The sequence below is a fragment of the Piliocolobus tephrosceles genome, chromosome 18 (assembly GCF_002776525.5).
Source record: "Piliocolobus tephrosceles isolate RC106 chromosome 18, ASM277652v3, whole genome shotgun sequence".
Classification (NCBI taxonomy): Eukaryota; Metazoa; Chordata; class Mammalia; order Primates; family Cercopithecidae; genus Piliocolobus; species Piliocolobus tephrosceles.
This window is the reverse complement of record NC_045451.1, coordinates 1,088,756-1,113,755: the sequence shown is the minus strand read 5'-3', so window position 1 is coordinate 1,113,755 and position 25,000 is coordinate 1,088,756. Positions and strand designations below refer to the sequence as shown.

At 47.6% G+C, this 25,000-nt stretch overlaps 1 protein-coding gene across 1 annotated transcript in view; it reads left to right on the top strand.

The window, feature by feature from the left end:
- The window catches only part of SALL3 (spalt like transcription factor 3), a 19,805-nt gene extending 13,069 nt beyond the window's left edge, over nt 1-6,736 (top strand). Inside the window, exons 2-3 of the mRNA XM_023224816.2 lie at nt 1-2,421; nt 3,856-6,736. The exon at nt 1-2,421 is cut by the window's left edge and continues 962 nt beyond it. Coding sequence (XP_023080584.1) covers nt 1-2,421; nt 3,856-4,287 — 2,853 coding nt within the window. The 3' untranslated portion in view covers nt 4,288-6,736. The remainder of the gene's footprint in view (nt 2,422-3,855) is intronic.
- Nucleotides 6,737-25,000: the final 18,264 nt, after the last annotated feature.

Genomic DNA, 25,000 nt, shown 5'->3' with positions numbered 1-25,000 from the left:
GGGTCCCTGCTGGGCGCGGCGCCCGGCCTGCCAAGCCCGCTTCTACCTCAGACCTCTGCCAGCGGCGTCATCTTCCCCAACCCGCTGGTCAGCATCGCAGCCACGGCCAACGCCCTGGACCCGCTGTCCGCGCTCATGAAGCACCGCAAGGGCAAGCCGCCCAATGTGTCAGTGTTCGAGCCCAAGGCCAGTGCCGAGGACCCGTTTTTCAAGCACAAATGCCGCTTCTGCGCCAAGGTCTTCGGCAGTGACAGCGCGCTCCAGATCCACCTGCGCTCGCACACGGGCGAGCGGCCCTTCAAGTGCAACATCTGCGGGAACCGCTTCTCCACCAAAGGCAACTTGAAGGTGCACTTCCAGAGGCACAGGGAGAAGTACCCCCACATCCAGATGAACCCCTACCCAGTCCCCGAGTACCTGGACAATGTGCCCACTTGCTCGGGCATCCCGTACGGCATGTCGTTGCCCCCGGAGAAGCCCGTGACCACCTGGCTGGACAGCAAGCCCGTACTGCCCACCGTGCCCACGTCGGTGGGGCTGCAACTGCCGCCCACTGTCCCTGGCGCGCACGGCTACGCCGACTCCCCCAGCGCTACCCCCGCCAGCCGCTCCCCGCAGAGGCCCTCGCCCGCCTCCAGCGAGTGCGCCTCCTTGTCCCCAGGCCTCAACCACCCCGAGTCCGGCGTGTCAGCCACCGCCGAGTCCCCACAGCCACTCCTCGGCGGGCCGCCCCTGACTAAAGCCGAGCCCCTCAGCTTGCCTTGCACCAACGCCAGGGCCGGGGACGCTCCCGTGGGCGCGCAGGCCAGCGCCGTGCCAACATCGGTGGATGGCGCTCCCACGAGCCTCGGCAGCCCCCCCGCCGTCTCCGAGCAGTTCAAGGCCCAGTTTCCGTTCGGCGGGCTGCTGGACTCCATGCAAACGTCGGAAACCTCGAAGCTGCAGCAGCTGGTGGAGAACATCGACAAGAAGATGACGGACCCGAACCAGTGCGTCATTTGCCACCGGGTGCTGAGCTGCCAGAGTGCGCTGAAGATGCACTACCGGACGCACACGGGGGAGCGGCCGTTCAAGTGCAAGATCTGCGGCCGCGCCTTCACGACCAAGGGCAACCTCAAGACGCACTTCGGCGTGCACCGCGCCAAGCCGCCCCTGCGCGTTCAGCACTCCTGCCCCATCTGCCAGAAGAAGTTCACCAACGCCGTGGTCCTGCAGCAGCACATTCGCATGCACATGGGCGGCCAGATCCCCAACACGCCGCTGCCCGAGGGCTTCCAGGATGCCATGGACTCCGAGCTGGCCTACGACGACAAGAACGCGGAGATTCTGAGCAGCTACGACGACGACATGGACGAGAACTCCATGGAAGACGACGCCGAACTGAAGGACGCGGCCAACGACCCGGCCAAGCCGCTCCTGTCCTACGCGGGGTCCTGCCCGCCCTCCCCGCCCTCGGTCATCTCCAGCATCGCCGCCTTGGAGAACCAGATGAAGATGATCGACTCGGTCATGAGCTGCCAGCAGCTGACCAGCCTCAAGTCCGTGGATAACGGGTCCGGAGAGAGTGACCGCCTGAGCAACGACTCCTCGTCGGCCGTGGGCGACCTGGAGAGCCGCAGCGCTGGCAGCCCCGCCCTGTCCGAGTCCTCGTCCTCCCAGGCCCTGTCGCCTGCCCCCAGCAACGGCGAGAGTTTCCGCTCCAAGTCCCCGGGCCTGGGCGCCCCGGAGGAGCCCCAGGAGATCCCGCTCAAGACCGAGAGGCCCGACAGCCCGGCCCCCGCCCCAGGCAGTGGAGGCGCCCCCGGCCGCGCGGGCATCAAGGAGGAGGCGCCCTTCAGCCTGCTGTTCCTGAACAGGGAGCGGGGTAAGTGTCCCAGCACTGTGTGTGGTGTCTGTGGCAAGCCTTTTGCTTGCAAGAGCGCGTTGGAAATCCACTACCGCAGCCATACTAAGGAGCGGCCGTTCGTCTGCGCGCTCTGCAGGCGAGGGTGCTCCACTATGGGTAATTTAAAACAGCACTTACTGACGCACAGATTGAAAGAGCTGCCTTCTCAGTTATTTGACCCCAACTTTGCTCTAGGTCCCAGCCAAAGCACTCCTAGCCTGATCTCCAGCGCCGCACCCACCATGATCAAAGTGGAAGTGAACGGTCACGGCAAGGCCATGGCGCTGGGCGAGGGTCCCCCGCTGCCCGCGGGCGTCCAGGTCCCCGCCGGGCCTCAGACAGTGATGGGCCCGGGCCTGACGCCCATGCTGGCCCCCCCGCCGCGCCGGACGCCCAAGCAGCACAACTGCCAGTCGTGCGGGAAGACCTTCTCCTCGGCCAGTGCCCTGCAGATCCACGAACGCACGCACACCGGCGAGAAGCCCTTCGGTTGCACCATCTGCGGCCGGGCCTTCACCACCAAGGGCAACCTCAAGGTAAGAGCATGGCAGGCTCCAGCCCCGGCTGCTCGGCGCACCCGAGCCACAGTGGCTTCCTCCATCACCTGCCGCGGACACAGCGACCGAGGGCCTGCTCCTATCCTGGCCAGGGGGATGAGATGCCACACATGTGGGTGTGGGTGTGTTTGCATGCACGTGCGTGGTGTGTGTGTTGTAGGGTGTGATGTGTGTGTGTCGGGTGTGCGTGTGGGTGAGCGGCGTATACCTATGTGCATGCATGTGTGGATGGGTTGTGTATGAGTGTGCATGTGTAGGTGCCCCATGTGTGGGTGTATAACGTATCCATACGTGTATAATGTGTGTGTCCAAATGGGCATGTCGTGTGTGTGGTGTCTGGCATGTGTGTGTGTCCCTGTGCACACACACCCTTAGGCTACATGCTGTTAATCAGCTGCAGGAGGAACAGGAGCCTGGGCCTCTCCCTGGGGACACATGCAGCTGGGCCTCTGATGGCTTCAGCCAGGTTAGGCATTGGTTAGGGGTGAGAACACTCACTTTGCAACTTGGGGGGCAGGTCCAGGGCCTGAAGCCCTCTTGAATCTGATCGAAAATAAACTTGGTTTTAAACCTCACATGTAATACAAGCAATACCAAGGCGAGGTCACTCAACAGGCCCTGTCGTTCTGTGCTTGTGGCTGCCAAGAGGGCCCACAGGAGGGGCGCTGGGTGAGAAACTTGTGGCATGGGGCGGAGGAGCCAGCGCTGTGCTGAGATCGCAGCAGCAGTGGTAGAGGGTGTGTGACGAGTACTGGGTGGCTCAGGCCCATGCCTTGTACCGTCTTGGCTGATGGCTGCTTTCTGTCCTCTGTGAAGTCCTGGTTTGCAAAGCCAGCCTGTCTGGGTTCCGCAGCCTCTTCAGACAGCCCAGAGATCGATGCCTGTGGTTTCTCCCCGGCGTGTGTGGGCTGGATAAGAACTGCCCCAAGGGCCTGCTGGCTGCAGGTGGCCCTGGGATGTTCTAGAATTAATGTCTTCTCGTTTGAGAGAAAGCAAGAGGAGAGAGGCACACAGTCAGACAGTCCCAGCAGCAGAGGATGCGAAGTGGGGGACGGTGGAGGCCATGAAGGGAGCCAGGGCTTGGGCAAGTGAAGGGGCAAGACCCGGACCCTTCGCACTCCAGAACGTTTTCTGGGTGGCCATGTGGGCTTTACACCTTAGGGGAAAATTAAAGTTGGTCTACTGAAAGACCGCATTCATTAATTTATATTTGTTGGTTTTGCTTATTATGTTCAATAAAACAAGATGTTTGCATGTAGAAATATGAAGTGCCCAGAAAAGTCCACCTGTGTTTTGTTGTCCCTAAGTCGCGCTTGGGAGCGGGGTAGACCTCTGTCTGCCGCAGTGAACGCGGAGCAGCTCTGCCTCCCTGTCTGGGCGCTTACTCGTGGGCTGTCTCCGTGTCTCGCGCAGGTGCACATGGGGACACACATGTGGAATAACGCCCCCGCGAGACGCGGCCGCCGCCTGTCTGTGGAGAACCCCATGGCTCTCCTAGGGGGTGATGCCCTGAAGTTCTCTGAAATGTTCCAGAAGGACCTGGCAGCTCGGGCAATGAACGTCGACCCCAGTTTTTGGAACCAGTATGCTGCAGCCATCACTAACGGGCTCGCCATGAAGAACAACGAGATCTCCGTCATCCAGAACGGAGGCATCCCCCAGCTCCCCGTGAGTCTCGGGGGCAGCGCCCTCCCCGCTCTGGGCACCATGGCCAGTGGGATGGACAAAGCGCGTACCGGCAGTAGCCCACCCATCGTCGGCTTGGACAAAGCAAGCTCAGAAACAGCAGCCAGCCGCCCATTCACACGGTTTATCGAGGATAACAAGGAGATTGGTATCAACTAGTCGTGACTCGCTCATCTGCCCTGCCCAGGCCCACGTTTTGAAGTTGGAGCATCAGGCCTCCGACCTTCCTTGCCTCGGTTCTCATTACACTTTCACCCATAGCAGAAAACACTTTGTGCGACTGCTGAGAGGTGGTCTTGTAAGTGCTGCATGGCGCTCCCTTCAACAGCAAGCCTGACTGTTCTTGAGAACTCTGCAACCTTTTACATAAGTTTCCGTCAAAAAAAAGTGCTTGGAAAACCGCCTTAGGAACAGAAAGAGCTCAGACCATGTCCACGTCCTTTCTCCTGAAACCCAATAATCTCTACGAGGGAGAAAGGGGTCCCCCGCGGTATTCCAGTGAAACTCATTTGATGGTTTCGTTTGAATTAGTTAGACACTTGAACGATGTTTGTTTGAACTCTTCATGTTAAAGACGTGGTTTAGTACTCCCAATGCTGTGTATCATGACACTATCGTCGTCTGTAGTATTTATAATGTTAAGATTATGCGGGTAACAGACAATATAATAGCCCCGACCTTAAACGAAGCTTTTGTACTGCAGAATACATCTGGCTATGTGATTTTTTTTTTAAGCAAGATTTGTTTTACTATAAATAAGTGGATTATTTCAATGCAGGCAAAATTGTGAAGTTCTGTTGGAAAAGATAGCATGCTTTTCATGTGCGAGTACCTGTCAGTAATAAGCCTTTTTTTGTTTTTTTTTTTTGTTTGTTTGTTTTTAATTTAAATGTTTGTAGCTGCTATGTGGACAGTTGTTTTCTAGCGTGGTCTGTAGCCCAATGACTGGGGAACGAGTTACAGACAAACATCACCGTAAATGACTCACAACATTATAAACAGTTGTGAGAAAATATTTCACATTATCAAAGCTGTACAATAAAAAGGTAATGTTTGTATAATGTGGTTGCAAACTCTTAATTTATACTATTGCACTTTTAGTATTTTGTATTAGGGAGGTTTGTCTATAATCTGAGAATTTAAACAGATGTAAAGTATTTTATAAATAGTACTTCAATTTAAGGAAAATGGGAAAACTGTTACAGTTTCTTGTTTTGTCTTATGGTCAAACAATATTAGAAATCTATGCCACTTAAAAAGAAAAGCCACCAAGACTTGTCAGCTCCTCAGAAAATAGGGCCTGCCGTTTCTTAAGTTAAAATGATTTAACTTTTCTACAAACACAAAGCCCATTTAAAAACTGTGACCCCCCTAATGAAACCTTGGTGAATTCATCCTAGGACTGTGACGTCAGTACAAGCCAGGAAGGAACTAGGAGAACCTTTTGCAGGTCTGATTTTCCTGTAAGCGGGTCTGTCTCTCTCTCTCTCTCTCACCCACAGACAAGATTGTGGCTGCCTGGTGGCACTGGTCACGTGGACAGTAAACCCAAGAGAAATGGCAAGTATCAGGCAGTACAATCAGTCATGACTTTGAAATTTTCCGAGTTCCTGATTTATTTATTATCTTCTCAGATGAAAGCAAAGCACAGTGTCCTCTGATTTTTCAGAACATCAGTCTGGCGCGGACGGCTGAGCTGCATCCAGCCGGGAGGCAGGGGCAGCCGAGGCAGCGCAAACACGGCGTCGTGTGAACTACCTCATTTTCGTGCGTTGCAAGCGTGCTGGCGTCTGACACTATGAACTTCCAACAACAAAATTGTTCAGGAGATGCTCTGTCAGCTGGGTAGCAGTGCGAGGAGTTGCATGCCTGGACAGTGAAGTCTTCTCGGTTGAGACAGAAAAATAAAACGATCTTCTCCTAACAACCACAGCAGCAACAACAATCATTGTAAGAGGATGGGCTGTTTGTGCCAGCGTGTCACTGAACAAAAAGAGTATCAAAGACTCATTAACTGTTTATTTCTATTGGAAATGAACACTGAACTCTACAGCTCTGTTTTCCACGGTGATGAGATGTAACTTGGCCCCACCGTGCCACCTCTTCTCACGGGATGAGGGCTTGGCGTGTCTCAAGCATTAGGCAGAGAAAACTGAGGTGGCTTGAGGTCGCTGTGTTTCAGCAGTTGAATGTTTTCATTATTTATCGGTGTCCTTTTTGGTGTGTGTGTGTGGTTTTTTGTTTGTTTGTTTTTTGGTTAGTATTTGGTACCATATAGTGTTCTCTCTTCTCCCAAATGGATGTGTATATAACTAAAGAGAAATGTAAAGTGTTGTAAATAAGATGGCTCATGAAGGTACAGTGAGACTGACCCTCCTGTGTGCAGGGCTAGGCCATCCCTCTGCATGGTGAAGAGAGACACTATTTTTATACTGTAATGCCATGCAGGGCTGAGGCCTCTCTGAGCAGCTGGGAATTGTTACCTAGACCCAATATTTTTTATTATTAAATCTTGTGGCTTGACACATCTACTGATTGAAATGGATGTCTTAGTCTAGGTTACTATTTTTGTCATATGGAATTGAATAAAATGCAGGATGTAATGTTATTTCTGAGTTGCGTTCCTTGATTTTCCTCATGGAGAAAGTGGAATTTGCGGAGGTCATTTGCGGTGGGTGTGTGTCCGTGGTATTTCCACCAGGAACGTCAACACAGGTTGGCAGCTTAGATATAAGCAGCGTCTCAGTGCATCTTGATTGGTCTTGAAATTTTTACTTTTTGCTTTTTTCCAAAATAAAAATTCAGCCTCCTAGTTGTGGATTCTTTTTAAATCTATGAGGGAAGAAGATGTGGTAGAAAATTCCTGCATATCGGAGACTCCGCAGTGCCCAAAAATGACTGCTCAGAATTGCCTTCCTGTCATCAGTATGAAGTGGAAATGCCAGCTTTTCAGGGTGCCTGAACGAATAGATGTGCATCAAATCACAGGACAGGGTAGGAGTGGGGGGGCGGGGTCCACAGTGTGACGGCAGCAGCAGCTTTGTGAGTTCATGGATGGTGGCTCCACATAGCTTAATTCCAGATGGAGAACGTCCTTAATTTAAAATAAGCTTTACCTCACTGATAACATTTAATAAGAATGATTTTATAGCTCCTGGATTTCAAGATATGTAATCAATTTCTTTTTTTTTTTTTTAATTTTTATTTTTAAAATGAATAGCTACTGACAACCTAGAAGCTACAGTAATTTTTACCTGGGAAGTACCAGGTGGCTTTTAACGAATGATAAAGGTACTAACCACTAAACTAACCAATCCAGGCCAACCTTCCAGCAGATGTCGTAAGGCTTAGAAATCAAACCATGTTGATTTCAATGCTAGAATAGAAATTATAAAATGTAAACTGACTAAATGAGATAGTAAATTCAATTTTTTAAAAGTAAGGAATTAGCAAAAAATGTACAGCCATCTAAAGTAATTAACATAAACTAAAATGCAGGAGAAAAGGGATTTACTTCTTGTATTTTAAAAATATTTCCAGAGGTAAGGTCAGAGATGTTTGGCTTGGCAAGCCTGGGTGTTTGCTGCTTTCTGATGCCAACTATGGTGATGTAAACTGTATCAAAGAATCATAAATGCCAACAATCCCTAAAAATTATTTAAATACATTTCTAAGTTCATTATAGGAAACATTAACATTTAAGCTAATTAATAAGTACTGCTAAAGGGCTAAAAAGCAATTGTCTTCCAGCTCTGGCTGTTTAATTTTGGCCCCGTGGAAGCTTGGAGGCATTACCTGCTTTTCCTCTGCGTTTGGCAGGCTTTGCCGGGTCCCCATCTTGTGTTTCACGAAGCCACGGTGAACATCAGGGCCATTTCTTTATTACTAGGCTGCATGTATGTTTTCAGCCCAACCAGTTTCAAATTACTGTATTCACTGTGGTTGGTTGTGACGCCGCAGACGCCCAGACCTCTCGTCCCTCTTCTGGTGCACGCGTGAAGCCGGAGACGGTGCTGCACGTGTTCCATTCTCGCCCAGCTTGTCACCCGCCAGCTCACTGCCAACCTGAGGGCCCCGTGTTCAGGCCTTTGTGTTACAACCTTGTGCTCGTTTGCTAATTACTGAGACAGGGAGCCAGTACTTGTTTATTCCTTTGAAAAGTTTCTTATGACACAGTGCTTCATTGAAAAAAGGACATGAAACGTTTATACCGGCAGACCTGTTTGCTGCTTTTTAGCTATGTTAAAACTTGATCTACTAAATATTCTATATAACATGGGAAGGAAATGACATTCCCCTTTTTCATTTAAGAAGGAAATATTGGGCATTAATTCTCAGTATTCTTTATGAAGTGAAAACTTTAAAATGAAATCACAATAGAGGCTTTTTTTTTTTGGCCATTCTCCTTTCAGCATTTCTGTACCAAGCGAGGCTTGGGGCGTGACCTTGTCCTCTCTGCATTGTCCTGGCTGGTACAGTCTACGCTGGGGCCCGGGGAGGGGGTTCTCACTCTGTGCCATGTAAAAGCTGATTCCTGCCTGTAGGAAGAGGGTAGAATTTGACGATATTCAAATCCTTTTCAGTTCTAAACTTCCATGTTTTTTCTTTTTTAAGAACTACCACTAATGTACATCTTTCTCTTTACCCAAAAATAATCATGAAAAAAATTGATGGTATTTATTATATAGAGAGAAAATATGAGTTATTACCTAAAAAATTCTCCCATAGATATGAAAAATCAATTACAAGTAAATTTGCTAAAGAAACTACATGGAATCATTTTTGGATCATGAAAAATGTGTTTGTATCTTTTTTTAAATGAAAAAGCCATTGAACTTATTGATGTTAAAAATGCAACTATACTAGGTAAAATAAAATCAGGCTGTGAACTGATGCTTACTGCATATTCTGTTAGATAAGGGACGTTAGAAACATATTTGATTTTTCCATGAGTCCTGCACACAAGTACACACACAGCCCCCCATTACAGCATTATATATTCAAAAGAGTATGCAATTGAAAACGATGTGTTTTTTTTTTTTTTTTCCTTGTTATTCCTTAGTAGAATATCAGAGAGCCTAAACTATGAACATTGGTGTTACTGTCCTGATTTCTACCACGGTCTGCATCTTTGGCCTGTTTTCGTTGGAAGTATCATAGATTGTCATTTGGACAGACCATTCCTAGCGAATACTTGCCTTTCGGGGAGCTTGGATAACCCTGTGGGAAAATCAGAAAGCCAGCGAGACAAGAGGAAGAAGAGATGTCACGGTGTCAGATTACGTTTGTGTTCTGTTCTGTCCAAAGTTCTTTACATCAGTAAATGAAAAACAAATGGTGCATAGGCCACGCCCTGCAGCGAAAGATGCAAGGACTTGTTCATGTTGGTATGAATCGCTCACTGTATATGATTCAAACGTGGAAATAAATGTTTGATTACAATTGTTCCAAATGTGATTATTTGTGAACATGGGAAGTGGGTAACCTTCCCCCGTACTTTCTATGTTGGTATGATGCACATATTTTAAATTACAGAATGATCTATAAACTAGAATTTTTACAGAAAAGTGTAAATTATTTCCTTCATTCCTCGTGGTTATTTTAGGTGTGACTAATTTCCATTTCGTTCTTTCTAGCTTAACTTAAAGGACATCTGAGTTTTAATACCAATACCTTTTTACAAATAGGGATAAAAATATCTAAATGACAATCATTTTTATAACTCACAAGATCTTTTAATTATATGTATAATGCAAAATGTTTCTGTTTGATTTTTTTTTCTTTGCCGTATCAAGGACGGTTTAAGAACAGCTCCCGTTGTGACCTTAATTTACCCAGAAGAAACGTGCCCGCCCACCCTCACGCTGCTGCAGCAGAACAAGCAGGCCTGGAAAAACATTTTCCATGTCAAATGGTGACAGTCTTATGAATACACAATTAAAAAGTGCAGAAAGACTTCCCCACACAGATCATTTAAGGAAGATTTTGCACATAAGCCTCTCACCCTTGTTTGTTTTTCTTTGTGATTTTTAGTAACAGAGCATCACATTCCACCATGAAATACAGCTGGCAGGTCTGCAGAACTGCACAGCTTCAACCTACTTGAAATGTTAGGTTTGGAACCATCAAGAAAAATTTTGCAACCCAGACACTTTATATTTGGGATTCTTAAAAATCCTACTGGTAATTCAAGAGGTGGGTACTGTTAAAGCATATTGTCTCAAAGATAATGCGGTTATTATTGGACATTCTAGACACATGCTGAGTAGTAAGTTGAATAATCAGCCTATAATTTCACCCAAGAAACTACTAGATCTTTCTTTATTATTGAGAAATAGAGTGCATAAACCTCAGATTTTAATTAGGGGCTATAGGTAATTTGGGCAAATGAACTTTCATTAATAAATATTTGTAAGTAATTAGTTTTTCCCAAGCAAAACTCTAAACATATATATTCTCATCTCAGAACATGTTACAGGATCTGAAAATGAAACCTAACCTGTTGTTGAAGTTAATGAATCCCCCACCTCATTCATTCGGAGCTAATTCCTGCCTAAAGACCCTGTGTATTTATTCACATGTGCGTTGCCGTCTCTCACTGAGAAGTTACCTCATGACTTGGTTACTCTGTTCTTTCAATTTATGTTTTAACCTTGACACTACCACCTCCATCACCATCTGCTGAAGAGTAGCTGTAGACCAAGTTTTAAATTACAACAATACCGTGGTTATTTTCAAGGATGGTCCCTGAGACCAAGCTCTGAACCCAATAACCTTTTCCTGCCACTGGCCTGGATTAGAGTCTCAGTTTTAGAAACACTCAGTGGTCTTCAAACAACTGAAAATCATGGCTAGACTTAGTATTTAACTGCAGGCAGATTGAAGATTCTCTCAAAAGCCCTGAAAAGGGGACCTGACAGAGGAGTTGTGTCTCCACGTCCTCCCTGGGCGTGGGTTTCAATTTGGCACAAACCAACCATTGTCCGTGGACTCAGACCATGTCCCGGTGGGTGCGCAGCAAATTCACGAGTGCACGCGGTGCCTTCCGTACGTAGGCTTCAGTACACCAGCTGAAAAGTGTGTGTGTGTGTGTGTGTGTGTGTGTGTGTGTGTGTGTGTGTGTGAGAGAGAGAGAGAGAAAGACCACACGTGTTTGCTACCTGCCTTAGGGATCGATGCCTATTGCTCCAGGATCGATCTGATCGCAACCACAGATAGTACAGGACTGGCCAAGTCGAAGCTCAATTTGCCCACAGTGTGTGGCTGATGGAATCTAACTCAGTTGGCTCTGGGAGTGTTAAATGAATAATTGTAGGCCACGTAAAAGTAATACATGCGTGGAAATAATATTTGTAACCACGGGGAAAAAAGCATCACCACACCCAGATAGCTCATCTTTGAAGGAACCACAAAGAGAACATGGGCATCAGGTCTTGCAGAAATGGGGCATTGCCTGCCTTTTGATAAAAACTCACTTCAAAAAAGCTTCTTAACTCCCAATTTTTATCTTGCAAAATTGTTCAGAACTATTAATTATGTTAATCTTCATTATAATATTTAGTAGAAATTTCTACTTTATTATAAGATGTGCAGACAAGAAAGAGTGACTATTTAAAGTAACAATCAACTGTCTAAGAAGAGGTGCACTTAGCTCAGCTCAGCAAATGTCTGCTTGTCCAGAATAACAAGTTAAACTTTTTAAGTAGAAAATAATGCTGAGCTTAATAATTTTATTAATGCATATTCCCTGACATCAGAAAATCCTAGCTTTTCTAAACTTCATAGACACAGATGAAACGTTTGACATATGTTTGCAAGGCTGGCTTAATTATTATTATTATATTAGAAAACAGTCAATACAAAAATTAGCCGGGCGTGGTGGCAGGTGCCTGTAATCCCGGCTACTCAGGAGGCTGAGGCAGGAGAATTGCTTGAACTCAGAAGCAGAGGTTGCAGTGAGCCGAGATCACACCACTGCACTCCAGCCTGGGTCACAGGGTGAGACTCCATCTCAGAAAAAAAAAAAAAAAAAAATCGCTATTTCACAAGCATTTAAAGAATTGTATGTTGGCTATTACTCGTATTTCCCATGCTTTTGTAATTAGAGAGATGGAGCGTTTCTCTTGATGTGTTGGAATTCCGTCCCAGAAGGCTACGTGTTGCAGAGGTACTTCTGGAGTACTGAATTCACCAATGCGAATATAACCAGTTACTTGGCCTTTCAGGATGAGGCGCCAGCCACAGGCCTCCTTACCCAGTGGAACGACTTCCTCCAAGGCTTTTTCTTTTTTCTTTCCTTTTTGAGATGGAGTTTCACTCTTGTTGCCCAGGCTGGAGTGCAATGGCACAATCTTAGCTTACTGCAACCTCTGCCCCCCAAGTTCAAGTGATTCTCCTGCCTCAGCCTCCCAAGTAGCTGGGATTACAGGCATGCGCCACCACACCCTGCTATATTTTTTTTTTTAACTAGAGACGGTTTCTCCATGTTGGTCAGGCTGGTCTCGAACTCCCGACCTCAGGTGATCCACCTGCCTGGGCCTCCCAAAGTGCTGGGATTACAGGCGTGAGCCACAGCAGCCGGCCCCTGGCTTTTTCTAAGAATTATTGATGGTACCTTTCAGGCCCTTTGATTTATTTTTATTTTTGTTTTTATTTTTGAGATGGGGTCTCACTATGTTGCTCAGGCTGGTCTCAAACTCCTGGCCTCAAGTGATCCTCCTGACTCAGCCTCGCAAATTTGGTGCTAGGATCACAGGTGTGAGTCCTTTGATTTTTAAGTCAGACTTAACTTCGTTTAGAAACATGAAACCAAACAGAAAACATTCCAGCCTCTCTAAATGCTTAAAATAATTTCCACAATTTACGATGTGGCAAAATAAGTCCTCTGGTAACACAAAACGCCAGGATTCCCGCAAAGAGATTCCTGAAGCCACAGGTGAGAGGAAGGAGCCTGCCGGGTGGGCAGCCGTTTCTCTGGCTGTGCTGTGGCCTGCGCCGGGCCTGGCTTCGAGGCGGAGTTCCGATCCAGCCGCGAGCTACCAAGTGTCGGTCCGCTTTTGACAGTCACTTCGTAGACGAGTCCCGGAGTCCCACAGCGGCCTCGCTTCTTTAAGGATGCTCATGCGTGTGTCTCTGCACCTGTCCACGGAGGCCCGCGGAGCAGAGGGAAGTCAGCGGACATTCCTGAGTCCCCTCCCCGGGCTTTCTGGGGACCGGGGCTCTGGGGCAGAGCTCTGAGCCCTGGGCCAGCCCCAAAAGCATATGCCCCTGCGGCCCACGTGCAGCCCTCAGTGACCCCGACCCCAAGGCTCTTGTGGGGTGGAGGGCGTGTGGGCTCCGGAGGCGTCGAGCACCCGGACACAGAGGAGGGCAGGTCCTCCCCTCCCAGGTGCTCGGCCGTCGTGGCAGGAAAGCCTGTGACCTCGGCTGTCGGTGCCCGGATGGTTCCTGCAGGCGTGCCCGGGGTGAGTCCTCACTCGCTGGCTGCAGAGTCCGATCGACCGAGGCGCTGCCCTGGGAGGGAGAAGCCCGGCCCGCGAGGGAAGACCGTGCCCTGGGAGCGGGGCCCGTCCTCGGGGCCCAGGGCGAGCCCTGCGCAGGAAAGGCCTCTGCCACCCCAGGCATGTCCCCTGGCCGGCACGGTGGCTCCTCCCCAGCTGCAAAGGCAAGGCTGTCTCCAGGTCGCCAGAATTCCGGCCACAGTCACCCCCCGATGAGCCCCGCGGGGCGGCCGCGGCTTCTCACCAGGCTGCGGGGCTGGGGGTCCCGGGCGCGCCCATTGCCCGGTCGCACTCGGATCTTGGAATAAAATGTGGGCGTCCACGTGAGGCCGGAGCAGTGGCTGTGACGCCCCACGCGGGGTGCGATCTCTCCCTCCGGGAGCCGGCCGCCCTGTCCCTGCCTCGGCCGCAGCTGACCCGGCCGGCCCTTCGGGGCTGCACCGGAGCCGCCAGCCTCCCTGGGATGTCATTTTAGCACGTGAGGCTCCACATCTTTTCCGTTCCGCCCCACTGGGCGCCAGCTTGCGACTCAGGTTGTATTTAAATAACGTGTCTCTTCTGTTCCACTTCCACAGGCTCGGGAGGCTGTCCCCGCAGGCAGGCACGGGGCACCCAGGCCACTGCTGAGCCCTTCCTTTTGGGGGACCCAGAATCACAGCAAAACTCTCCCGTGGCGCGGTCACCCCAACAGCTCCACGTGGGGGTCGAGTCTGAAGGGTCAGCCTCCTAAGCGCTAGGCGAGTCAGCTGTGGTGACCGAATGGGACTGCGGAGCTGGGTCCAGAATTAACAGTTAGTTGTGCACCTGGCAGCTTGGAGGGAAGGGTTCCCGCGGGAAACTCCGCCGGCCTCTCTGCAGGCTCATGGGATCAGAATGTCCAAGGGCAGAGCCCACGTGTTGATCAGCGTGGGCCAGGGTTTAAAACCGCTGGTCTGCACCGGACTTGGTGCTGTTACATCAGCACAGGGCGCTGACCATGCGGTTAGATGCAGATTCCAGTCCTCCAGGTGAGTCTGACAGGATCCCAGGCGCTGGTGCACCTGCTTCTGGTCTTGGGACCACTTTAAGGAAGCTTTGAACAGTGCTTCAAGAGGGAGCTGGCCCTGTGCTGTGATGAAGTAGACGTTTGTCTCCAGTGACCAGATCCGCAGTCCAGAGCTACTGCACCAGCAACCTGGTCAATGTGTGGGAGGGGAGCGGGCAGTGGGCTCTGCACCGTCCGTGGCTGGCTCCAGGCGACTTCCAGCCGAGCCAGCTGAGGGGGGCAGCCTGAGGCATGGGGCCAGGGCACAGCACCCCACAGACTCCAGGACCCCAACCCCAAAGTTAGGGCTAAGGCTCAGCCTCGCCAGGGGCAGGGGATGCTGGAGCCTTTGGGGGAGTTAACTTTGATAATGAGGGTAAAGGGAAGCCATCACACTCTGATGCAGATAGCCACAGGCAGGCCCAGGACTGGAGCTAGGACCAGCCGGACAAAGCCACTCCAGTGACCTGTCCGCGAGCTGAAGGGGCTGCTGGGCCACCTTTCGCTCCAGAAAGCAGCATGCGAGGTGGTCCCGAATGGTCCCACTTCTGGATGATGTTCCCACCACTCCCTGGCCTATGTCTGTGTGCGTGCTGTCCACGTATTCCAGCTTCCTCATCAGAGGAGCAGCGTGGCCCACCTGCGGGAGACTCACCCTGCCAACCACTAAGGGCCAGGGTCGTGTTAACACCCAAGAGATGCTTCGGACGCAGGCTTGCATGTTAGTTGAATTATGCTATGCATGATTATGTGAACTGTGTATCACAAGGGAAACACACGTACATTCTCACCTTTGTGGAGTCAGTCCCAAAGCCTTGCACGTAACAAGTGTCCAATAAATATTTGTTGATAAACTTGATATTTGTGTTGTAAATGCAGAAATATTCTCTGAATTTCACAGAAATCTGGCTGAAGAGGGAAGCCAGTCCACCAGGGAACTTTAATCTTTTCCACCTCTCCTCTTTCTTTTCTTCTAATAGTAATTATTGACAGGGAATGCTGAATGGTTGTTCTGCGGTCACATCCCCGTGTTCAGTTTAATGATATGGGGAACTGCAGATGGAGGTGAGGATAACTTGAAAAGAAAGGGTATTATTGGTAAATGCGCTGGAAGCCTTGCAAATTTGAGAGGATAAATTGAAATTTTGCAGGACTAATGAGTTTTTGAAAACTGTTAGCCAGGCTTGTCCAAACCTTTCTCTCCCTATTTAAGATTTTCTAAATTAGAAACTCAGAAATTTCAGTAGCTGTTTTGGTCCTGGAATGAATAAACAGCCCAAGTAGATGGTGTGTTTCCATTTGTTAAACGTACACTGTATCTTGTTTCCGTTGTGATCATAGTGCATTATTCTTATGGCAATTGATAGTCTGTTCAGAGCACTTGCTTTGTGGAGCCAAGATCTAAATACTTTGCAACCATCGCTGGAATTCCGCTGTCAACAAGGACTGGATTCTAGGCATTTACATTTAATTTTCATATGCCCTATGGTGTCCTGGAACATTTCCATATAAACCCAAAATTAAAATTTGAAGCAAATGCACTATATCTCTGAAATCATTCTTGGTTCAAGGAGTTTGTAACCCAGTGGTTACTAGAATCTTGAGTTTGATTCTTGGGCCTAAGCCTTAGTGTCAAATTTGAATTTGGATTCATCATTGATTGTCACGGACCTACAGCCACATTTAAAAATCTTTGAATCCAAAAGGCTTGCTTATAACGGTGAACCTTTATACACCCTGAGCTGTGAAAGTGACCTTTATTTTTATTACTATCATCAACCATTTCATCGGGTGCCACTGTCAACTGGCTTAAATATTATTTGCCTCAGTGTACTTAATTTGTAGCCCTAGGAGAATTGTTATCCCCATTCATCAGCTGAGATTGTATTTTACGTTGCATTTATATCCTTCCATTATGTAACATGATGTAGCTGAATGTGAGGAATATGCTAACTATCCTTAAATATAATTTTCCTCCTAAGCAGATCATGTGAGATTATTTTGCCTCTTGCAAAAACTCCTCTGTGAAATATTTTATCTCCATTGCCTAGAAATATTCTTAAATGTGATAGATACATACATCAAAAAAATTAAGTTGCTCACAGTTTTATTGGCAATAATGTGAGAACTAATTATGAATTCTAAGTTGTAGGGTTTTTTGTTGTAGTTTATTTGTTTCCCATATCAAAATTTTCAGCGATATTTTGTTAACATGTCAGAAATCTTTCAGACTACCATTGAAACTTTAATCCCTATCATTGTTTTATATTGACTTTAAAGCTAGAGTGATTTATCCTGAAATTTTTATCTATCATCTTCAGAATAAGTGGTTTGTATAGATGTCACTCTCTCTCTTTTAAACTGAAACTGCACCCTCGTTCTGTTACCTTCGTGATGAAAGAGAGTTAAGGGTTTCTAGCCAAGTGGCAGTTTTCAAAATGTGGGTCACAATTCATTTGTGGGTCACAAGATCAGCTTAGCGGCTCTAAACCAGTCGTGTGTGTGTGTGTGTGTGTGTGTGTGTGTGTGTGTGTGTGTGTGTGTTTGTGTGTTTAATGAAAGAAAATAGAGTAGAAAGTGTCAGGCTTTGTGGCAAATTGAAAGGGTGAGTCCCGGTTGATGTTCCTGCGTGAGTGTGGCTGGGCTGTCCATGTGAAGTGGGTCATGACCACACCGTTTGAAAAACGTCACTGTATGGATGCATCTTTTCCTTTGTCTCTTTCTTTTCTTTTCTCTCTTCTGCTTTATTTGAGTCCTCACCTTGCTTAGGAAGGATTCAAGGCTCGGGGTATGAAGCTGAAGTCAGATTGCCAGGATTCAGATTGGAGCTCTGTCATTTCCCTCATCTGGGAAATGGGCATAAAAACAGTGCCAGCTCCACAGACTCCTTGTGCGGCTGATGCGCGTGGAAGGGAGTCACACTGTTCCGTGTGACAGCGGAACAGTCAACAGCAGATCACACTTCCCCCGCTGGGATCACAGTGGAGCTGGAAAATCTCCATCCCCGGTGACGCTGGGACCGCTGCATGTAGCACAAGGCATGACTCACGTGTGTGTGGTGACACTGATATACACAAGCAGACTGCACTGCCGGTCTGTGAAAATCCAGCACACAGCTGTGTCCAGTACATGATGCTCAATAATCATAATAAAAAGCATTGTTCTGCTTTATATATTTACTATACTTTTTATTGTTATTTTAGAGTGTTCTTTCTACTTATGTATGTCTATATTATGTATTTCTATTTATGTATGTCTTATGTAGTAACCAGAAAACAGCCTCAGGCAGATTTCCTGATCTCGTGATCTGCCCACCTCAGCCTCACAAAGTGCTGGGATTACAGGGTCCATCAGGAAATGTCCAGCAGAAGGCTTTGTTATGACAGGAGAAGACACCTCCATGCGTGTTATTGCCCCAGGAGACCTCCCAGCGGGACGAGATGTGGAGGCAGAGGCCATGACACTGATGATCCTGACGCTGTGTAGGCCAAGGCTAATATGTGTGTTTGTGTCTTAGTCTTTAACAAAAAGTTTGAAAACTTTAAAATTTAACTAGAAAAAAGCCTATAGAATAAGGATATAAAGAAGAAAATATTTTTGAACGGCTGTGCAATGTGTTTATCTTTTAAGCTGTGTTATTACAAGATCCAAAAACTGTTTCTAAATTTAAAAGTTGATAAAGTAAAAATGTTACAGTAAGCTAAAGTTTATGTAATGAGCTGAGCGGAGCCTAACTGCAGTGTTTATAAAGTCTACAGCTGTGTCCACACCCTCACTCTCGACTCACCCAGGGCAGCCCCCAATCCGACAGGCCGCGTTCATGGGCCGTGCCCGATGCAGTGCACCGTTTTTTTAATCCTATCTACGGTTTTTACTGCACCTTTTCCACGTTTAGGTATGTTTAGGTGCATAATACTTACCATCGTGTTACAATTGCCTGCAATACTCAGTTCAGGCCATGCATGTCTGCAGCCCTGAGCCATGGGCCACGCCTGCAGCCTTGGTGTGTGTAGGCTGCACCGCCCAGGTTTGTGTAAGGACACTCTGTGGTGACCCCACAATGACAAATCGCCTAATGACCCATTTGTCAGAACACACCCTCGTGATTAAGTGATGCATGACTATTTATAAAGTGCTCAGAGCAGTGGTTGATATATAGTATTACATAAATGTTAGTGATAATATTATTCAACTCTTGAATCATCTATTGCTCCAATATTTGCTAAGTTTCTTTTTTCATTGTTACTCAATTATTTTTTACCATTTGCTCCATCCCTTAATTATGTGTCATTCTTTCAACATTTTATATTTTGGGTTTGGTTTCTAGACAAATATTTATATCCCTTCATATTAAAATTGTTTATATGGAAATAAAAATATTTGCAGTTCCTGATATAAAGGTTTAAAAGGTTTTATATAGTAAGTAACTCTCAATTGAATTTAAATCCATTGGAATAACTTAAGGAGGTTTTCAATTATGGAAGAACTCCCTGAATGCATATATTACTAGTACAATATGGTGAAGGGTTTTAATCACGCTGGTTTTGAATACAATGGTGAAAGGTTTTAATCACACTGGTTTTGAATCATGAATGTACTTTGGGAAGGGTCATAAACTACTTGGTAACAAAATGATGAAATGCAACAATTTTAAGGTGAGATACATGTAGGAATGAACATTGGGATCTTTTCTTGAGGTTTCTGGAGGGTTATTCATAATTCATACAGGAAATGAAGAAGGGTAGGTATAGCTATTCTAAAGAAATAGAAAAACAAGGTATAACCATCCAACCAGAGATGGTACAAAATTCCAAAAATAAATCACGGATTTTAAGAAAAGCAAAAATAAAGGGGAGGATTGTTAGTAGTTCTATCCTGCAAAATTGTTTAAGTAGATAAACACAATCAGAACCATAATTTTGCACCCTTAACCAAGCCAGAAAGCTGGGAGGATTGCATTGAACACTCGCAGGTGAGCGTCCTATCCTCATAAATGACTCTGGCTTCTGACACGGTGTCTTTTTAGCCATGGAGAAGGGAAGGTATCACAATCTGGAGGCCAAAGAATTAAAACCAGAATAATGCAGAAGGAGATATAAAATTGAGGAATCACCATCATTATGCATAGCACAGCTCCCAACTAAACAATTGTCTGGGCAAATATGTACTTTCGATATTTCCGAAAACCCAGGAGAAGCGCTTTCTGTAAATTGTGAAGAATGCGTGTGCTGGTTGCCTGTACACACAGCATTTCCCACCCAAGGCTTTCTTTCCCTTTGCGCTGTAAATTCAGCTCAGTGCTGAAGAAGTCACCTCCACAGCTGAGATGAAAATTTATCTTCAGCAAAAAGGGCATGAACAGTTGTTGAGGCAAAATATACAATAAGTTTTTAAATGTCTGCGTCATTGAAGCACTTAGGTGTGTTTTGGGTAATAGAAATAATAGCAGAACCAAAACTCTCTTCGTAACATTTTTCTTAAACATTTTCGATAACATTTTTCTTAAACGCTGAGAGCAAACTCCCAAAGTCCCAGCAGCCCAGCGACAGCGAGAATCTCCCCGGGCTCGGGGACCCACGGCAGGAGTGTGGAACTGTGCCAGGGCGAAGGAGTTTCAATAGAAAGAGACACATTGCTGAGGCAGCTGAACAGAGAATTTTAACACTGGAAATGGCAACTCCATTTGCTCCAGAAGCAGTGGGACAGACGTCTGCCAGGCCCTGAGTTACACAGAGTGTCTCCTGTGGAACGGACCAGGGTAGGCCTGCCACCTGCCTGAGGGGTATTTTGTTCAAAGACCACGGTAGAAATGCACACCTAATTAACTGGATTTGGAAAAACCTGAGAAGTCAAACACACTGCGTGACCAGGTGTGTGATAAGTCCCCCACTTACTTTTTTTTTTTTTTTTTTTTTTTTTGAGGCAGAGTTTTGCTTTGTCGCCCAGGCTGGAGTGCAGTGGCGGGATCTCAGCTCACTGCAAGCTCCGCCTCCCGGGTTCACGCCATTCTCCTGCCTCAGCCTCCTGAGTAGCTGGGAGGACAGGCGCTGCCACCACGCCCGGCTAATCTTTTTGTATTTTTAGTAGAGATGGGGTTTCACCGTGTTAGCCAGGTGGTCTCGATTTCCTGACCTCGTGATCCGCCCGCCTCAGCCTCACAAAGTGCTGGGATTACAGGCTTGAGCCACCGCGCCCGGCCCTCCCCCTGCTACTTAAATCACACACACTGCGTGACCGGGTGTGTGATCCATCCCCCACTTACTACTTTTCAAATTATTTGGAGTTACCAGGTCTTTGACCACTGAAGAAATAACAAAAGCCTCATAATCTCTTGGTTATTAAAAATGTGTGCTTTCAGCTAAGTGCAGTGGCTCACACCTGAAGTCAGGAGTTCAAGACCAGCCTGGCCAGCATGGTGAAACCCCGTCTCTATTAAAAATCCAAAAATTTGCCATGCTTGGTGGTGTGTGCCTGTAGTCCCAGCTAGTTGGGAGGCTGAGGCAGGAGAATTGCTTGAACCCAGGAGGCAGAGATTGCAGCGAGCCGAGATTGCACCACTGCTCTCCAGCCTAGGTCTGGGTGACAGATCGAGACTCCGTCTCAAAAAAAAAAAAAAGTGTGCTTTCAAAGTGGTTGCTGATGCCACTCCCAATGCCAGCATTGCTATGAAGGGAATCTTTTAAGAGGCTTTATTTTAATACCGAATCTCCCAGTTTAGGTCAGGATTTGAGTATAAACTGTAACTTAGACAATTTTGTATTTGACATTTCTTTAATTCTAGGGCAAAATCAACAAAATGGCATTTCCCAAAGCAATTTTTGACTAACTTTGAATTTTAATATTGGTGTAATGAATGTTGAGTTTGTTTTGATCAATGGTTACCATCCCCAGGCGGAAAGCCCTGGGTTCAAATGCATTATCCTACTTGCTCCCCACCTAAGTCACAGTAATGTCTATTTTCAGATGTGGTGCCAAAGCAGAAAATGCAGTGAGGGGCAAGACACTGGCCTGGGAATCAAATTATTTGGGAAAACATTGAATGAAAGGTAAGGTTAAGCTGCTTTTCTTTGCTGAAGGACTTCTCAGAGCCTTAAACACACTCATGGACTTACAGCCAAGAAGTTTTGGCTCTCCAAGAGTAGAATGCAGAGTGCACAGTTACCAAACGTAGCCAACCCCAGAGCCAGTCGTAGGAAACCCTGACCTTTGTGTTGGCTACAACACTTTGGTATTGTTTGGGTGCCAACAGCCAACCATTCCCCACGATTCCCCGTGGTGACACTCAGACACTTGGAGCAGGTGAACCTACCGCCACTTCATCAGCTAAGATGCTGCCTTCCCAGTTCCTCATCTGTGGGCGCCGCCCATGTCCTCCTAGAGTGGCATGTGTCAGTGTCCTGGGGCCGCCGTGACAAAGGACCACAAGTTGGGGGCTTTCAACACAGAAATTCATCCTGTCACAGTTCTGGGACGAGAAGCCCAAGATCAAGGTGTTTGCAGCCACGCTCCCTCTGGAGCCGTGAGGGGGTCCTTCCTCCCATCAACCAGCAGCTGCTGGCTCCAAGCACTCCCTGGCATTGGTGACCGCCTCCGTCCAACCCCCGCCTCCATCTTCACGTGGCCGTCTCCCCCAGTGAGTCTCTGTGTGTCCTTCTTGTCTTATGAGGACGCCAGTCCTTGGGTTTGGGGTCCACCCTCCCCCACTATGATTTCATCTTAACGAATCCCATCTGCGAAGACCCCCTTTCCATATAGGGTCACATTCACAGATTCAGACGGCTCATCCTGGAACTCGGCTTTTGGTGGGACACAGCTGAGCCCACAACAGGCCCCTTCTTATATTAGGGCTCCCATTGGTCAGGGCCCTGGCAAGAAGCAGTGGGAGCACAGAAGCCTTTCACAGGAGCATTCAGTGGGGGACTGTTCATAGAGGGACAGCAGGGCTGTGGGAGCCAGTGGCAGCTGAGCCTCCCAGGGCCCAGCAAGAGTGGGGCTTGAGGGTCCTGCTGTTTGGATGGAGCAGTGGGTGGAGCAGAGGATGTAGGCTGACACACAATGTTGCCACCAGACCGCACTGCAAGGAGACACCGAGGGGATGCCACTGCAGCCCCTCCACCTCCCCCACGGACCTCCTGCCCCCTGTCTCTGGGTCCACTTGGCCCTCAGAGGCCAGTGCACCTCAGCAGTCAGCCTCCCAGGCATAGTGCACACAAAGGCAGACAATGCTTCTGCAGGGATGAGAACAACCAGCACGTCTCACGGTCCTCAGGCTCAGGATCTCTCCCTGGGAGTGCTCAGAATTCAAGCTCTAAAGCAGAGTAGCTGGGATTACAGGTGCGCACCACCAGGCCCAGCTAATTTTTGCATTTTTAGTAGAGACAGGGTTTCACCATGTTGGTCAGGCTGGTCTGAAACTCCTGACCTTGTGCTCTGCCTGCGGCGGCCTCCCAAAGTGCTGGGATTACACAAGTGAGCCACCACGCCCAGCCGGTACATCTCTTTCACATTCACCATTTATAATGTAATGAGTCTTTATTAACCAGACACAGGTAACCAAGTATTTGGTTGGTGCACAAGTAATTTTTGCCAACCTAATAAAATATGATGGATGCTTGGATGGAGGACAAATCCTGCATTTCCCACATGGTCTGAAATTTCCATTTTGGCCACAGGACTGACTGACAAAGGTCAACATTTCTGTTTCAAGGCAAAGACTGTTGTCTCATGCCCCAGCTCCAGCCCAGGGCCAGAGAGTTGGGTAGATAACTGTATTAGTCCGTGCTCGCATTGCTATAAAGAACCACCTGAAACTGGATAATTTATGAAGAACGGAGGTTTAACTGGCTCATGGTTCCTCAGGCTGTACAGGAAGCATGGCTGGGGAGGCCTCAGGAAACTTACAGTCATGGCGGAATGCAAAGGAGAAGCTGGCATGTCTTCACATGGCCAGAGAAGGAGGAAGAGAGTGAAGGGGGAGGTGCCACACACTTTTAAACAACCAGATCTCACGAGAACTCACTCACTATCACAAGAACAGAAAGGGGGAAATCCACCTCCATGATCCAATCATCTCCTTCCAGGCCCCTCCTCCAACATTGGGGATGACAATTCAACATGAGATGTGGGCGGGGACACAGATCCAAAGCATATCAACAATGCTAAGCCCCGCCTCCTACCTGGCGAGACCCCTACCCCTGCCAGAGGACCATGCCTTCCTCCCTCCATGTTCTCAGAAAAGAACCCATCATCGTCTTCATTTTAGGGGGTTTTTACAAATTAAATGCATTTTGTCACAAGGGTTTCTGAACTTCACAGTTTTATTTTTTACTAGGAAATTAAAAAAGAAAAATTTCCCCTTGAAGAAATCTCACTTTTAAAAAGTTTTCTCCTTTCAATTTCTGATACTATTCATGTTCATTATAGAACACATGGCAAATATAAATAAAAATAAAAAGGAGTAAAATCATCCCAAGTCCCACTACTGTTAAATATTTTTGCTAACATTTGTATGCATTTCTTTCCACTCTTTCTTGATAAATACGTTACCTAAATATAAACAGACCCCCACATGACATAATTCAGGCAATATCATGCTGGGCCTAGAGTTTTGTTTCTTGCTTTAGGGCTCTAGTTCTAAAAACATGCACTGCTGCCGGGCCTGTGCTGATTGCTTCTGCGGTGTGTTCTGTGGCATGGGTATAGATCGAGGTGCTCCCCATGGTTGCCATGATCACGCCGGGAAGGTTGTTGTGTTTATATGGGGTTCTGTGATGACGTGATCCTACTAAGAGAGGATAAAATGTGCTTATGCAGCTCCCACTGGGCTGGCCAAACGGTTTTAAAAAAAAGTGCAGTGATTCCACGGGTTTCTCTGTTTTTGTTTTCTTAATTTCTGAAGGCTTTCATTCCACAAGCACTTATAGGGCTCACCTTGTATAATACTTCATACAATACTCACACTGTTCTAAGAACTTCAGAAATCATAAGTCATTTATTCCTTCTAACAACCCTATAAAATTGGGACTATTATTATCCCCATCTTACAGATGAAGAAAGCAAGTGATAAAGAAGTGGAATACTTTGGCTAGGGTCATCAAGGGAGGAAGTGGTGGAGATGAAATTCAAACCCAGGCATCCTGGTTCTAGATTCAGTCCTCATGGCTGCCATGTCTCATAACCTTCCACAACTCTCACTCTCCACCCAGGCATCCTGGTTCTAGAAGCAGTCTTCCCCTCCACCATGTCTCAGAGCCTTCCAGGGACTGTCACCCTCCACCCAGGCATCGTGGCTCCAGAAGCAGTCCTCATGGCCACCATATCTCAGAGGTCTTCCAAGGGACTGTCGCCC